Consider the following 12,510-nt stretch of genomic DNA (forward strand, 5'->3'; position numbering starts at 1 on the left):
GGCTATTCCCGTGAGATTCGCAACCGAGGCTCCACGGACTCCTTTTTTGCACTTTTGGGGTAAGCCACAACTCAGATGAAATGTCATGAAGGGGTGGTATTTAGCCCGCTTAGTCAATCAGTGACTGTGGTAGCGTCCTGCCCCAGTCATACACTGACTGAGCGGGGCATCTGTCAGCCAGGTCGTATAAAGACTGCCATCGGGGGTCCAGGAGCGGGATGTGATGCTGTGTGGCACCGGGAAAAGGTACGTTCCCCCGACCCCCTACCCAAAATGGTTACCCCCCCCCACACACACACACACACACACACACACACACCAGACTTCTTCTTTAAATTGCTAAAAAAAGTAAAGAAGCAGTTTGCCTCTTATTTTTAATCTGGCCCTGGCAGCAAGTCTGGGCATATACTCACCCAGACTGATCCCGTTCCCACGGCACCGCAATATTTCCAACATCATTCAGGTCCTGCTAGCACCTACATGACTTCTTTACTGGCTGTCCCTAGTCTACAGAGGCCAGAAGGTCCTATGTTATAAGCATCTCTATGAGCGCACTCTCATAGGGATGTATTTGAAGGGGGTATCCAGCTTTAGCAAAATATGGCCACTTTTTTTCCAGACACAGCACCGCTCTTGTCTCCAGTTCAGGTGCAGTTTGCAAATAAGCTCCATTCACTTCAATGGATCTGAGTTGCAAAACCTGCACCCAACCTGGAGACAAGAGTGGTGCTGTCTCTGGAAGAAAGTGGCCATATTTTGCTAAAGCTGAGAGAATGGCTTCCGGCTCTAAATAGCTGTGGACTCCGGGCAGCCAGAGGAGAAATCAGGTGGGCACCAGCGGAACCCCAATGGCATTGAAATGCCGCAGAAACTCTATCAGCCCGGGAAAGCTTGCCGCCAGAGTGGGATAAAAAAAGGGGCAAAGGACTTAAAGTGTCTTTGTCGTATTTGTTTTTGCAGAAATCAATACTACAGGCTATTTTAAGAAAGGGGAGGGGGGAAGGGGGAGGGAGATTAGTCGCCAGCAGAAAGCAGAGAAAGGATTACACAGCGGGACCTGTATGAAAGCCGGTATTCGGAGGTCAGATAGGTCAGGGCTGACTTCAGAGGAGATAGCTCAGTGATGTAGCTGTAAATTAACTCCTTGTTGTCCTGTTTTGGTGCCTCATCTCCCTCCCACCACCCCTCCCTTCTCCATAGAAAACCATAAAGACAGGGGGGAGAGCTTCAAACTGCTTTTTCATGATAAAAATGCATTTTCAGCTAATAAACCCAATTACAAAGTTTTTTTTACAAAGTCTTAGAATTGCCTGTACTATTGATTTCTGCAAAAAATTTTTAAACGACAGTGACACTTTAAGCTTTTTCTACAATTTTAGGTAAAATGGTTATCAGACCATTCAGGCTATTTTTTACTCCCCAGTGTGCCTTGGTGTCTATAGGCAGTTGCTGCTTCACCTATGGCCCATCCATGGACCACATTTGGTAGTTGTTGACCAGCCATTTTTATAGTTGCTCTGACCCAGTCATCTAACCATTATAGTCTGGCTTTTATCAAGGTAGCTCAGGTGATTACTCATCAGTCAGAGGTGTTAGGGCCTGTTCACACTGCGGAAATCAGGCAGTAATTCCAAGCGGAATCCCCGCCGCAGACTCCACTGGGGATCCCACCTGCCTGGAAGGCAGGCGGAATTCCGAGTGGAGTCTGCGGCGGGGATTCCGCTCGAAATTTCCACCTGTTTTCCGCAGTGTGAACAGGCCCTTAACTATGTATAAACTATGTATCACTATCACTTACCTTACCAGCCTGTTTCGACTTCCACGCATAGAGATTCTGGATGTAATCCGCTCTGCCCGACTGACCCTGCTCTTTGAGTTGATGGTACTCCATGTCTAAAGCCTTCAGCTGCTGTTCTATACTTGGTCTTCCTAAAAATCCATGCAGCCGGCAGATGGCTAGTATTTCTTCATCTTTCCCTGTAGCTTTGGCGCTGCTGAAATCTACTTCTCCGTCTTCATTCTGGAATAGAAAGAACATAAAGAGACCACAAAGGTAGGAAATAAACTCCTGTTGCTGGTATATAATAAAATATATACACATCTGTGTATCATGGGAAAATACACACATAAAAAGTATAAGAAAAATGGTCAGACCACATGGAGAACTCACTATAGTCTGCAATTCTCACAAGTAATCGTCACGTCTTATATCACTGCTGTACGTAAGTAATAAATATCAGGTGAACTGTATATAAGCCATTACATAACAGCAACCCATAAAAACATTGTGCGACTAATCTGCTTGGTCAGCTGTTTAGTCAGCTGCAGTTTGCTTACTGCCTGTAACATGCATGCTGCATTACAGAGAACAGTATACAGTATATAACCATGCTGCAGTACAGGGTACAGTATACAGTCTATGTAGCCATGCTGCAGTACAGGGGACAGTATACAGTCTACGTAGCCATGCTGCAGTACAGAGCGCAGTATACAGTCTATGTAGCCATGCTGCAGTACAGGGGACAGTATACAGTCTATGTAGCCATGCTGCAGTACAGAGCGCAGTATACAGTCTATGTAGCCATGCTGCAGTACAGGGTAAAGTATACAGTCTATATAGCCATGCTGCAGTACAGTCTATGTAGCCATGCTGCAGTACATGGTACAGTATACAGTCTATGTAGCCATGCTGCAGTACAGGTACAGTATACAGTCTATGTACCCATGCTGCAGTACAGGGTACAGTATACAGTCTACGTAGCCATGCTGCAGTACAGGGAACAGTGTACAGTCTATGTAGCCATGCTGCAGTACAGGGTACAGTGTACAGTATATAGCCATGCTGCAGTACAGGGAACAGTATACAGTCTATGTAGCCATGCTGCAGTAGAGGTACAGTATACAGTCTATATAGCCATGCTGCAGTACAGGGTACAGTATACAGTATATGTAGCCATGCTGCAGTACAGGGTACAGTATACAGGCTATGTAGCCATGCTGCAGTACAGGGAACAGTATACAGTATATAGCCATGCTGCAGTACAGGGAACAGTATACAGTATATGTAGCCATGCTGCAGTACAGGGTACAGTATGCAGTCTATATAGCCATGCTGCAGTACAGAGCACAGTATACAGGCTATGTAGCTATGCTGCAGTACAGAGACCAATATACAGTCTATGTAGCCATGCTGCAGTACAGGGAACAGTATACAGTATATGTAGCCATGCTGCAGTACAGGGTACAGTATACAGTCTATATAGCCATGCTGCAGTACAGGGTACAGTATACAGTCTATGTAGCCATGCTGCAGTACAGGGTACAGTATACAGTCTATGTAGCCATGCTGTAGTACAGGGAACAGTATACAGTCTATGTAGCTATGCTGCAGTACAGGGTACAGTATGCAGTCTATATAGCCATGCTGCAGTACAGAGCACAGTATACAGGCTATGTAGCCATGCTGTAGTACAGGGAACAGTATACAGTCTATGTAGCCATGCTGCAGTACAGAGCACAGTATACAGTCTATATAGCCATGCTGCAGTACAGGGAACAGTATACAGTCTATATAGCCATGCTGCAGTACAGGGAACAGTATACAGTCTATATAGCCATGCTGCAGTACAGGGTACAGTATACAGTCTATGTAGCCATGCTGCAGTACAGGGTACAGTATACAGTCTATGTAGCCATGCTGTAGTACAGGGAACAGTATACAGTCTATGTAGCTATGCTGCAGTACAGGGTACAGTATGCAGTCTATATAGCCATGCTGCAGTACAGAGCACAGTATACAGGCTATGTAGCCATGCTGTAGTACAGGGAACAGTATACAGTCTATGTAGCCATGCTGCAGTACAGAGCACAGTATACAGTCTATATAGCCATGCTGCAGTACAGGGAACAGTATACAGTCTATATAGCCATGCTGCAGTACAGGGAACAGTATACAGTCTATATAGCCATGCTGCAGTACAGAGCACAGTATACAGGCTATGTAGCCATGCTGCAGTACAGAGCACAGTATACAGGCTATATAGCCATGCTGCAGTACAGGGAACAGTATACAGTCTATGTAGCCATGCTGCAGTACAGGGGACAGTATAAAGTCTATGTAGCCATGCTGCAGTACAGAGCACAGTATACAGGCTATATAGCCATGCTGCAGTACAGGGAACAGTATACAGTCTATGTAGCCATGCTGCAGGGCTATCAATGTGTTCACACCAACGGAGTTGGCGTTCCTCCCATGCGATGTTTTGGGGCGGTTAACCCCTTACGCATTAGTACGTCACAGGTCAGACAGGAGGAACCCCAAGTATTACACCCTGCCCCCTGGATAGGACTAGTCTGATGCTACTCTAGTGAATAATATAGACTGGTGATTTCTCAGGAAGAAAAAACTTCAAAGGGTGGCTGACCAAGCTGAACAAGCCCCACTTCCCTGCTGTCCGGGTATGTGAAACCTTATGGGTGACTGGGGTGCTGGGATTATTGGTTATCTGTACACTATATTGCAAAGAAATGTGCAGGTAACCTCCTCATCGGCAGGATTGTATTACTGCACTTTTGAGCATTTATTATTTTTTTTGATGCATGTCTATTTCTCAGTCAAAAACCATTACAAGAAGGGCTTTTCTGGTACTCTGCGGCCAGGGACTGTGTTAAAAAATAAAATAAAAGCTGTTCTCACCCGTCAGATTGCTGCTGATCCGGCATCATTACATTGTACTGGAAGTGCTATGATGACATCCCATACAACTGTAACAACCTGTAGACTGGTGTATGACGGCTTATTACTATCCCTGCCTCCCCAATGGCTGTATACACTGCGCTCAGTGACTGCTGGGTATACACCTCAGCAGGCAGCCATAATGCTTCCAGTCCCTGCAGTTATTGGCGGGTAGGTGCAGGAGCTGCTGGGACTTACTGCCTACATGTCACATGGCTAAAAATATACCCATTAATTATTAAAAAGTTGTAATAAATCACATAAGAATCTGCAATTCTGAACATGTTTATTTATAATATAACAAATAATACGAATAAAAAGTGGTCTCCTTCCTGGCAGCCTATGGTGGTATACAGTGCCGGATTTAGAGACCCAGACACTTGTTAATATTTGCGGACACTTTCTCGGCGTATCTGAGATATAGGTAGTTGATCAGCCACAGGAGGCCGCAGCACAGGACTGACAGTAGTATAACGGCAATGAGAAGCTGGATCCAGATGGACGAGGCGCTGTCCATCCAATCCGCGCTGGGAGCTTCATAGTCATCATCCTGTATAGGGGCGGCTTCCAGCCGTGTATGGATGATGTCTTCCATAACATCAGGGGAGGAGGTGGTCTCTTCATCCAGTCCATGCAGGGCGGCATAAGGTTGGGGAGTATTTCCCCTGTATGTGCTCCGCATAGGATGTACAAACACTTTGATGTGTTGGTTGGGGTCGTCCATGTTCTTATGCTTTGGTTTCATCCTGACTAATGGTCTCCCCTCCGCAGGACCGCTCCATATCAGGAAAAGCAGGATGGTAAAGGATAACATCCTCAACTGGATAAAATCCAAGATCTTGGTCTTCAGGCTGTGATGCTTGGGAAGCAATCGCAGTATTCGCAGGAGAAGCTGGACACTGTATCTCTAAGAGAAGCAGCAAACAACTGAGAAGATTCCGATATAACATCACTATAGTAATTCTTGGTGTCTGTGACATCACCTACACACCTATGACATCACCAGCCACTGTCTTACAATGTTTACATAACAATCACCATAGCAACAGATTAGCTCCATCAGCTGTTTATCATCCATATGGGAAGGACATTGATTCACTGATGGAAAATCTGTCTCCTAAAGTAGAAACCCCCTGGAGCAGATGTATCACCCTGTATAATATAGAAGCTTCTGGAAGCTCCCCCAGCGACCAATCCCAGCACAGGCTTCATATTCCCAGAGGTCAGTGCTGAGCTGTGATTGGTTGTTCTGTGCAGATGACACTAGTTATTATATTACACAATGTGATAAATCTGTCCGTTTTCTCCTCATACACCTCATGTGATGGCCGGGTGCTGGGCGGGGGATGGGGCCGCGCTGTATCTGCAGTGAGTATCGGGGGGCTGTAACCCCCTATAACTGGGGATAATAGGACAGACCCAGGGACAGGTGACAACCCACAATAATATAACTGTAGTGTCCAAATAGGGATCCCCTGTGGTAACATCCACACTCCCCTGTGGGGGGATAAGATGGAGAGAGCACAACCCATTACATGCCGCGTCCTGGTGCAGCAAACATCAAATACATTAGTGACCCGGAGGGAGAAATTCTCTAGTTGGGGGCCACAAAGCGGCCCGTGTTAACATAAAATGATGTACAAATAAAAAAAAATGATACATTTATTTTAATGAAATTGTATTACTTTGTAATATACTGTAGTTTTTTCAATTAAAAAAATAAAACGAAAATACAAGTACCGCTATAACTAATTAGATGCTGTGATCAATGGCGATCCCGCCATCGACAGATGACATTGGTGGCACAGTGGCCCAAATGGCACCTTAGGACATAATGTTGGAGTGCCAACCATCTGTCATGTCAGCTTGAGGCCTCTGCTAAGTCTTGTATCAACACAATGGTTTACATAAAGTGTACATAAATGAAATAGGAAGAGGATATAAGAGAAATCACAAATGCCAACCTCATGTTTTCCTGAACATCCCAAACCAACAGCACTGGACATGGAGGGAATAAAATGGGTGAGTATCACCTATTTAAGTAACTAATTCTCTAGACCTGCAAGGAAGGGAAAATCTATGCTAGTCTTCCCCCCAGCTTTCTCCACTAACTGAATGGTTCCTCAATGACACAGGAGATGGGCCTCATATGAATTGAAATACTAAACTGCCTCCTGCTCAGGCTGCATCAGTATGACCTCCACAGTCTTCTAGCTCAGATATGGACAATATCAGCCCCTCACTGGACCCAATATGGACCCATCACTGCATAAATACCAGTGGAATATCACCACAAAGGACGATATTAAGGCCCTTATACAGGAAGCCCGTGATACATGTCATGTGGCAATAGCCACAATTTGCTAAGACTTGCAAAACATGGGGCAGAGAGTTGACACCCTTGAAGATGACAAGGACTCCACTCGAGCCTATGTAGCCAGTTTGCCGTCCACTGTGGAAGCGCAACATATTGCTTTAGGCGACTGTCAGAGACATTTGGAAGATCTAGACAATCTGGGCCGTAGACACAACACACGGGTGAGAGGATTGCCAGAACGTGCGCGAGGGAGTACCCCGAGTGCACCAAACAACCTAATTTTCATATTTCTATTACTGAAGATTTCGGAAAAATTGCATAATGGAGGAAGAAAAGAGAAGTACCATAGTGATCGGTGTGACAAGCCGTATTACCTGACACCTGGAGGTTAGAATAAACCAACCTGATGATTTTCTTTAAAGCTAGATTGACACGTAACAGATCTGCAGCAGATTTCACTCTGCAAATTTACAGTAAAATCCGATGTGAATCCCTTACTGTCATTCTGAATAGGATTACCTACCCGCAGTAGAATTTTTATCCCGCTGCAAGTATGTAAACGCTGGCCCTCTTAACCAATGGCGACCTGGTGCATACATTACCTGGGCAACGCTCCAGCCTTCTGCTGTGGCTTCTGGCATCCTGACCTCCTGCTCAGCCAATCATTGCGCTGTCCCGCCGCACCCACTGATTGGCTGAGCGGGATGTCAGGATGCCGGAAGCCACAGTGTGGACCGGTAATGTTTACACCAGGCTGCCATGGGTTAAGGGGGGGCCAACGTTTACATACTTGCAGCGGGATGAAAATTCGACTGCGTGTAGGTGATCCTATTCAGAATGACACTAAGGGATTCACAGCGGACTTGAAATCCACTGCAGATCTGTTACATGTGAACCCACTCTTAAAGGGGTTATCCAGTGCTACAAAAACATGGCCACTTTTCCCCCTCTCTTGTCTCCAGTTCAGGTGTTTGCAATTAAGCTCCTTTAACTTCAATGGAACTGAGTTTGAAACCCCACCCAATCTGGAGACATAAGAGGGGGAAAAGTGGCCATGTTTTTGTAGCTCTGGATAACCCCTTTAAGGGCCATTCTCTTCAACAGTGCTGCCCTAGGCACAGGCCTTCAGGTGCTTAGTGGCAAAAACAGCCCTATAATTTTCATACAATAGTAATGCACTGACCACCTGAACATTACTCTCATTTGTTCCACATGTACAAAGAGACATAAGGTTATTTGCCACGATAACACAATGTAGCCTCCATGAACTTTTGGCTTAAACCTTTCCTATTTTTTCTGTAAATAAACATTTTGACTTCTTTTGATACTGAATACAAATTGCAAAGTGTACAGAAACCAGATCTGATCCTGCAGCCGACCGCATCCTGTTATTCTATGTAAGTGACATGTGGCTATAACCCCCTGATTTATGCTAGCAATCCTTATCTCAGATCTGGGCAATGTATCTGATATTTATGTAGGGAAAAAAACCCTCTTTAATCAGAAAGTACAGCAGAGATTTCTCGGGGTCTGGATCTGATTTTCTCGCACACAGCGGCAATTAACCCCGTTTGATGTCGATCATCTGGATTGTTTTTGTGCTTTTGTCTTTGAAATCCTTTCTGCTCTGTGGTTACAATATTACATTTATTTAACAAGGGCAACAATTTCAAGATGAATAGAAGGTCGGCGCAAGTGTCACTTTTCTATGTTGTCAAAAAATCCACTCCGACATGAAGGAAAAGCAGGTCAGTGATACGGCTCCTTGTTAGAGATTAAAAAGTATTTAGCCCAAGTCAAAACAAAACTACAATCAGAGCCGAACAAGAATTCACGGACCCCAGAAACAATTCTGAAACAAGAGCTCCTACCACACATGCCGTATGTTTCACACAGATTGTGATGTAGATTCTTTATCAAAATCCATGAGGAATAAGTCTCCCATTGTTTTCCATAAGATCCTACTGTAATTCATATGGTGCTTTCTTTTGTTCTGACACAGATTTCCAGATTTCCAGAATAAGGCTATGTTCACACAATGTTTTTTTGAGGTGAAAACACGTATTTTGATAATTACGGCCGTAAATAATGATCATGATCATTATTTATGACTGTAATGACCTAGATATGGACGTATTTTCGCCTCAAAAAACCTTGTGTGAACATAACCTAAATAATACATTTGCATCATAAATAAATAAAAGAGCTTCACTTACTTTTTTCCTTAAGCCATAGATTTCCGATGCATAATACTGTTCCTCCAATACGGTGGCGAGATGAAAGTGATATTTGGCGTCCTTGGGCCTCAGTTTGATCGCTGACGCGTAGTTCACCGCAGCCTGGTAAAGATAATCCAAGGGAGACGTAGCGTCCTTGTAGCTGAGTATATCGCCTGTAATACAGAGGCTGATTATATGTCTATAGGGAGTTATGCTATATCTACTATTTAACAACCAAATGAAATGACAATGGGCAGAGCTACCTGAATAGATATCTTCTATCTAGATATTAAAGCATATCTGTCACCCCTTGACCGATTACCGAGCTGGCGGTACAGCTGGATAGATATATATATAAAAGCATTCACAATATACCTTTGTTGTCTGTGTCAGTCTTTTTACTTACATATAGTGCCAAGTAGGTGGAGCACAAAGTTCCCTGGAACTTGGCAAATGATAGTGGTCTCTGCGACTTAAGTGACATTTTGTTTTCTTACCCAGCGCTGAATGTACTTATTGCAACCAGGGTTTATATTTCACCTACACCAAAAACCCTGAAATATGAGTGAGAACAGGGCTTATTTTTGGGGTAGGTCCTATTTTTGGAGAAACACAGTGTGTGTGTGTGTGTGTGTGTATATATATACATATATATATATATATATATATATATATACTGTATATATATATATATATATATATATATATATATATATATATATATAGTTTTTACAGAAGAATCCCATCTCGGTCGGACTTTCTACTAACTCTCAGTCATCCTTTCCATCATAGAAAATGATCATATTTCACATCACCTCATCTGTGAGGAAGGACGAGCCAGTTTGGCGGCTATACACTACCCTATCAGTGACTTCCATAGTCCCATCATAGAGCCGGCCATTGCAGCCAGGCTGTCATGTGCTGCACCATTATGTATCACTTCCATTACAACAACTTATACAATACATGGTTGCAACACAATGGGGGAGATTTATCACACCGTATGCAGAGGAAGAGGAGAAAGGTTGCCTATAGCAACCAATCAGATTCCAGCTTTCATTTTTAAGAGGCCTTTTCGAAAAAAAAAAAAAAAGAAGAAGCAATCTAATAGGTTGCTATGGGCAACTGCTCCAATGCACAGGGCCTGATAACTCTTCACCATAGTCCACAACAGGATAGTTATACAATCATGTAGCCCTAACCTTATTAAAGTGACTATCCTAAGATTAACAGTTATCACCTACTAACAATATAGGGAATAGCTAGCTGATTAATAGGGTCTGACTGCTGGGACCCCTACTGACCACTAGAATGGGGGGCCCCATTGTCCCTTAAGTGAATAAATGAACAGCAGTGCTCATGCTCGGCCTTTCCTCCATTTACTCTCTATGTGTAAAAGTCTCAGAGAGTGAATGCAGTGGTAGCTGAGCATGACCACTACCGCTTCATTCACAAGGGGCCTCCTATTTCATGATTATTGGGGGGTTCCAGCTAGTTATTCCCTACCCTGTTAATAGGTGATAACATTTAATCTTAGGATAGCCACTTTAATATTTAGAGGTGACTTTAGCTCAGTAAAGGGGTTACCGGTGTAAGTCCAGCTCCTAATACCCCCCATTGATCCCCGGAATCAGGACAAACCATCCCCTTCATTACTGGGACAATCTTCTTCCCATACTCATGATGAGCAGGGACCTCAGCAGTCAGACCCAAAGCGGTCAGCTTGTAGATAGGGGGGTGACTTCTTGAGAAGAGATTACCCGTTTAACCCTTAGTATTTATTTTGAGCACACATTGATCACCTGACTTTGGCAAGTTCTTCCCATAAAGATGAATCTGTTCTTGCGCTTGATTGTGTAACGTGTCTATATCACTGTCATGGACAAGTTGAAGCCTTTTCTCCCAACTTCTCTCCTGCAAATATAATGTCAGCAATAAGGTCACATCATTTAAAGGGTCTCTCTAGAGGTCTAGTATGTAAACTGACAGTGACATGCAAGTTCACAATTTTTTCAAGATACTATCATTAATACTAAAAAACTACCAAACGTACCACCACCACGCCTTGGGGGGCGAGACACCGCCCCAGTCACTGACTGGCTGAGCAGGCAATCCCTCAGCCGGGCTGTGAAGTTGCTGCTGGAAGAGCCTGGTACATTGCGTATCCGGTTTCCAGCAGAAGATGACAGCCGGTTGATGTGAACTGGACCCAGGAGCAACACAATGGAGGCACAGGGACGGGTGAGTTCACTTGTTTATTTTTTCCCCTCACCCCCCTGCCTGCCAATTTTAGTGTTCGTGTGACTAAGGGGCCTATTCCATAGAGCGATAATTATCGCTCTATGGAATAGAGACAACGATCAGCCGATGATCATGTCATCGGCTGATTGCTTATTTAGGTTCAAACCTAAAATCATCGGACACTGACCACGTGGAATAGCGATGCGCGGCGGACGACTGACGATTTCACAAACACCATGCTTTACCTAACCATGTTGCAGGGCTTCTCCTGCGCTCCTTCTTCCTCCCGGTCCCGCGGTGCAGCAGCAGCTTCTGTGCAGACTGTCTTAGCTGACAGACCGCTCAGCCAATCACTGGCCAGGACTGGTCTGTCAGCTCAGACAGGCCGCACAGAAGCTGCTGCTAGGCGCGGGACTGGGAGGAAGAAGGAGCGCAGGAGAAGCCCTGCAACATGCTTAGGTAATGTATGGTGTTTAAAACAAGGGCTGCAAGGACATCGGTAACAATTATCGGGCCATGTAATAGGCCCAGTAATCAAGCGCCGAACTAGCAGATCGGCGCTCGTTTACATCATTGATTGGGCCCTGGTCGGCCCATGGAATAGGACCCTTACTCTTTAAATTGGTCCCTGTCCCCATTAAGACTCACACTCTAAATTCACCTATCTGTATAATTTGTAAGTCACGTAAGATGGTTTGTGCAATTCTAGTGCATATGCAATAGTAAATCTACCCATAGCATTATTATGTATATTGTATAGTGTAACAGAACAGAAAATTATAGTATAAAATAAGATCTCATGAGGGTAAAGAATTTATATTTCTTCCCTCTGTGGTACTGCCATTCATTGCTGCTTGTGCAGAAGAGAGGAGGAGGTCCTCATGCATTGCCAAGTACAGGTAACAGGGATCGCTAAGTGGTATAAATATGTCAAGCGTGTGTAGCAGAGCAATGGGTCAAGCAGCCGTAAGCAGCCATGCATTATCACATTGTTTTTT

At 44.4% G+C, this 12,510-nt stretch overlaps 1 protein-coding gene across 1 annotated transcript in view; it reads right to left on the reverse strand.

The window, feature by feature from the left end:
• LOC138773966 (uncharacterized) overlaps positions 1-12,510 on the reverse strand; it is a 68,863-nt gene that overhangs the window by 38,539 nt on the left and 17,814 nt on the right. Inside the window, exons 9-11 of the mRNA XM_069954478.1 lie at positions 11,074-11,185; positions 9,269-9,444; positions 1,799-2,020 (exon numbers count right to left, since the gene is read on the reverse strand). Of these exons, the coding sequence (XP_069810579.1) occupies positions 1,799-2,020; positions 9,269-9,444; positions 11,074-11,185 (510 nt within the window). The remainder of the gene's footprint in view (positions 1-1,798; positions 2,021-9,268; positions 9,445-11,073; positions 11,186-12,510) is intronic.

This window comes from Dendropsophus ebraccatus, chromosome 15, assembly GCF_027789765.1.
Source record: "Dendropsophus ebraccatus isolate aDenEbr1 chromosome 15, aDenEbr1.pat, whole genome shotgun sequence".
NCBI lineage: Eukaryota > Metazoa > Chordata > Amphibia > Anura > Hylidae > Dendropsophus > Dendropsophus ebraccatus.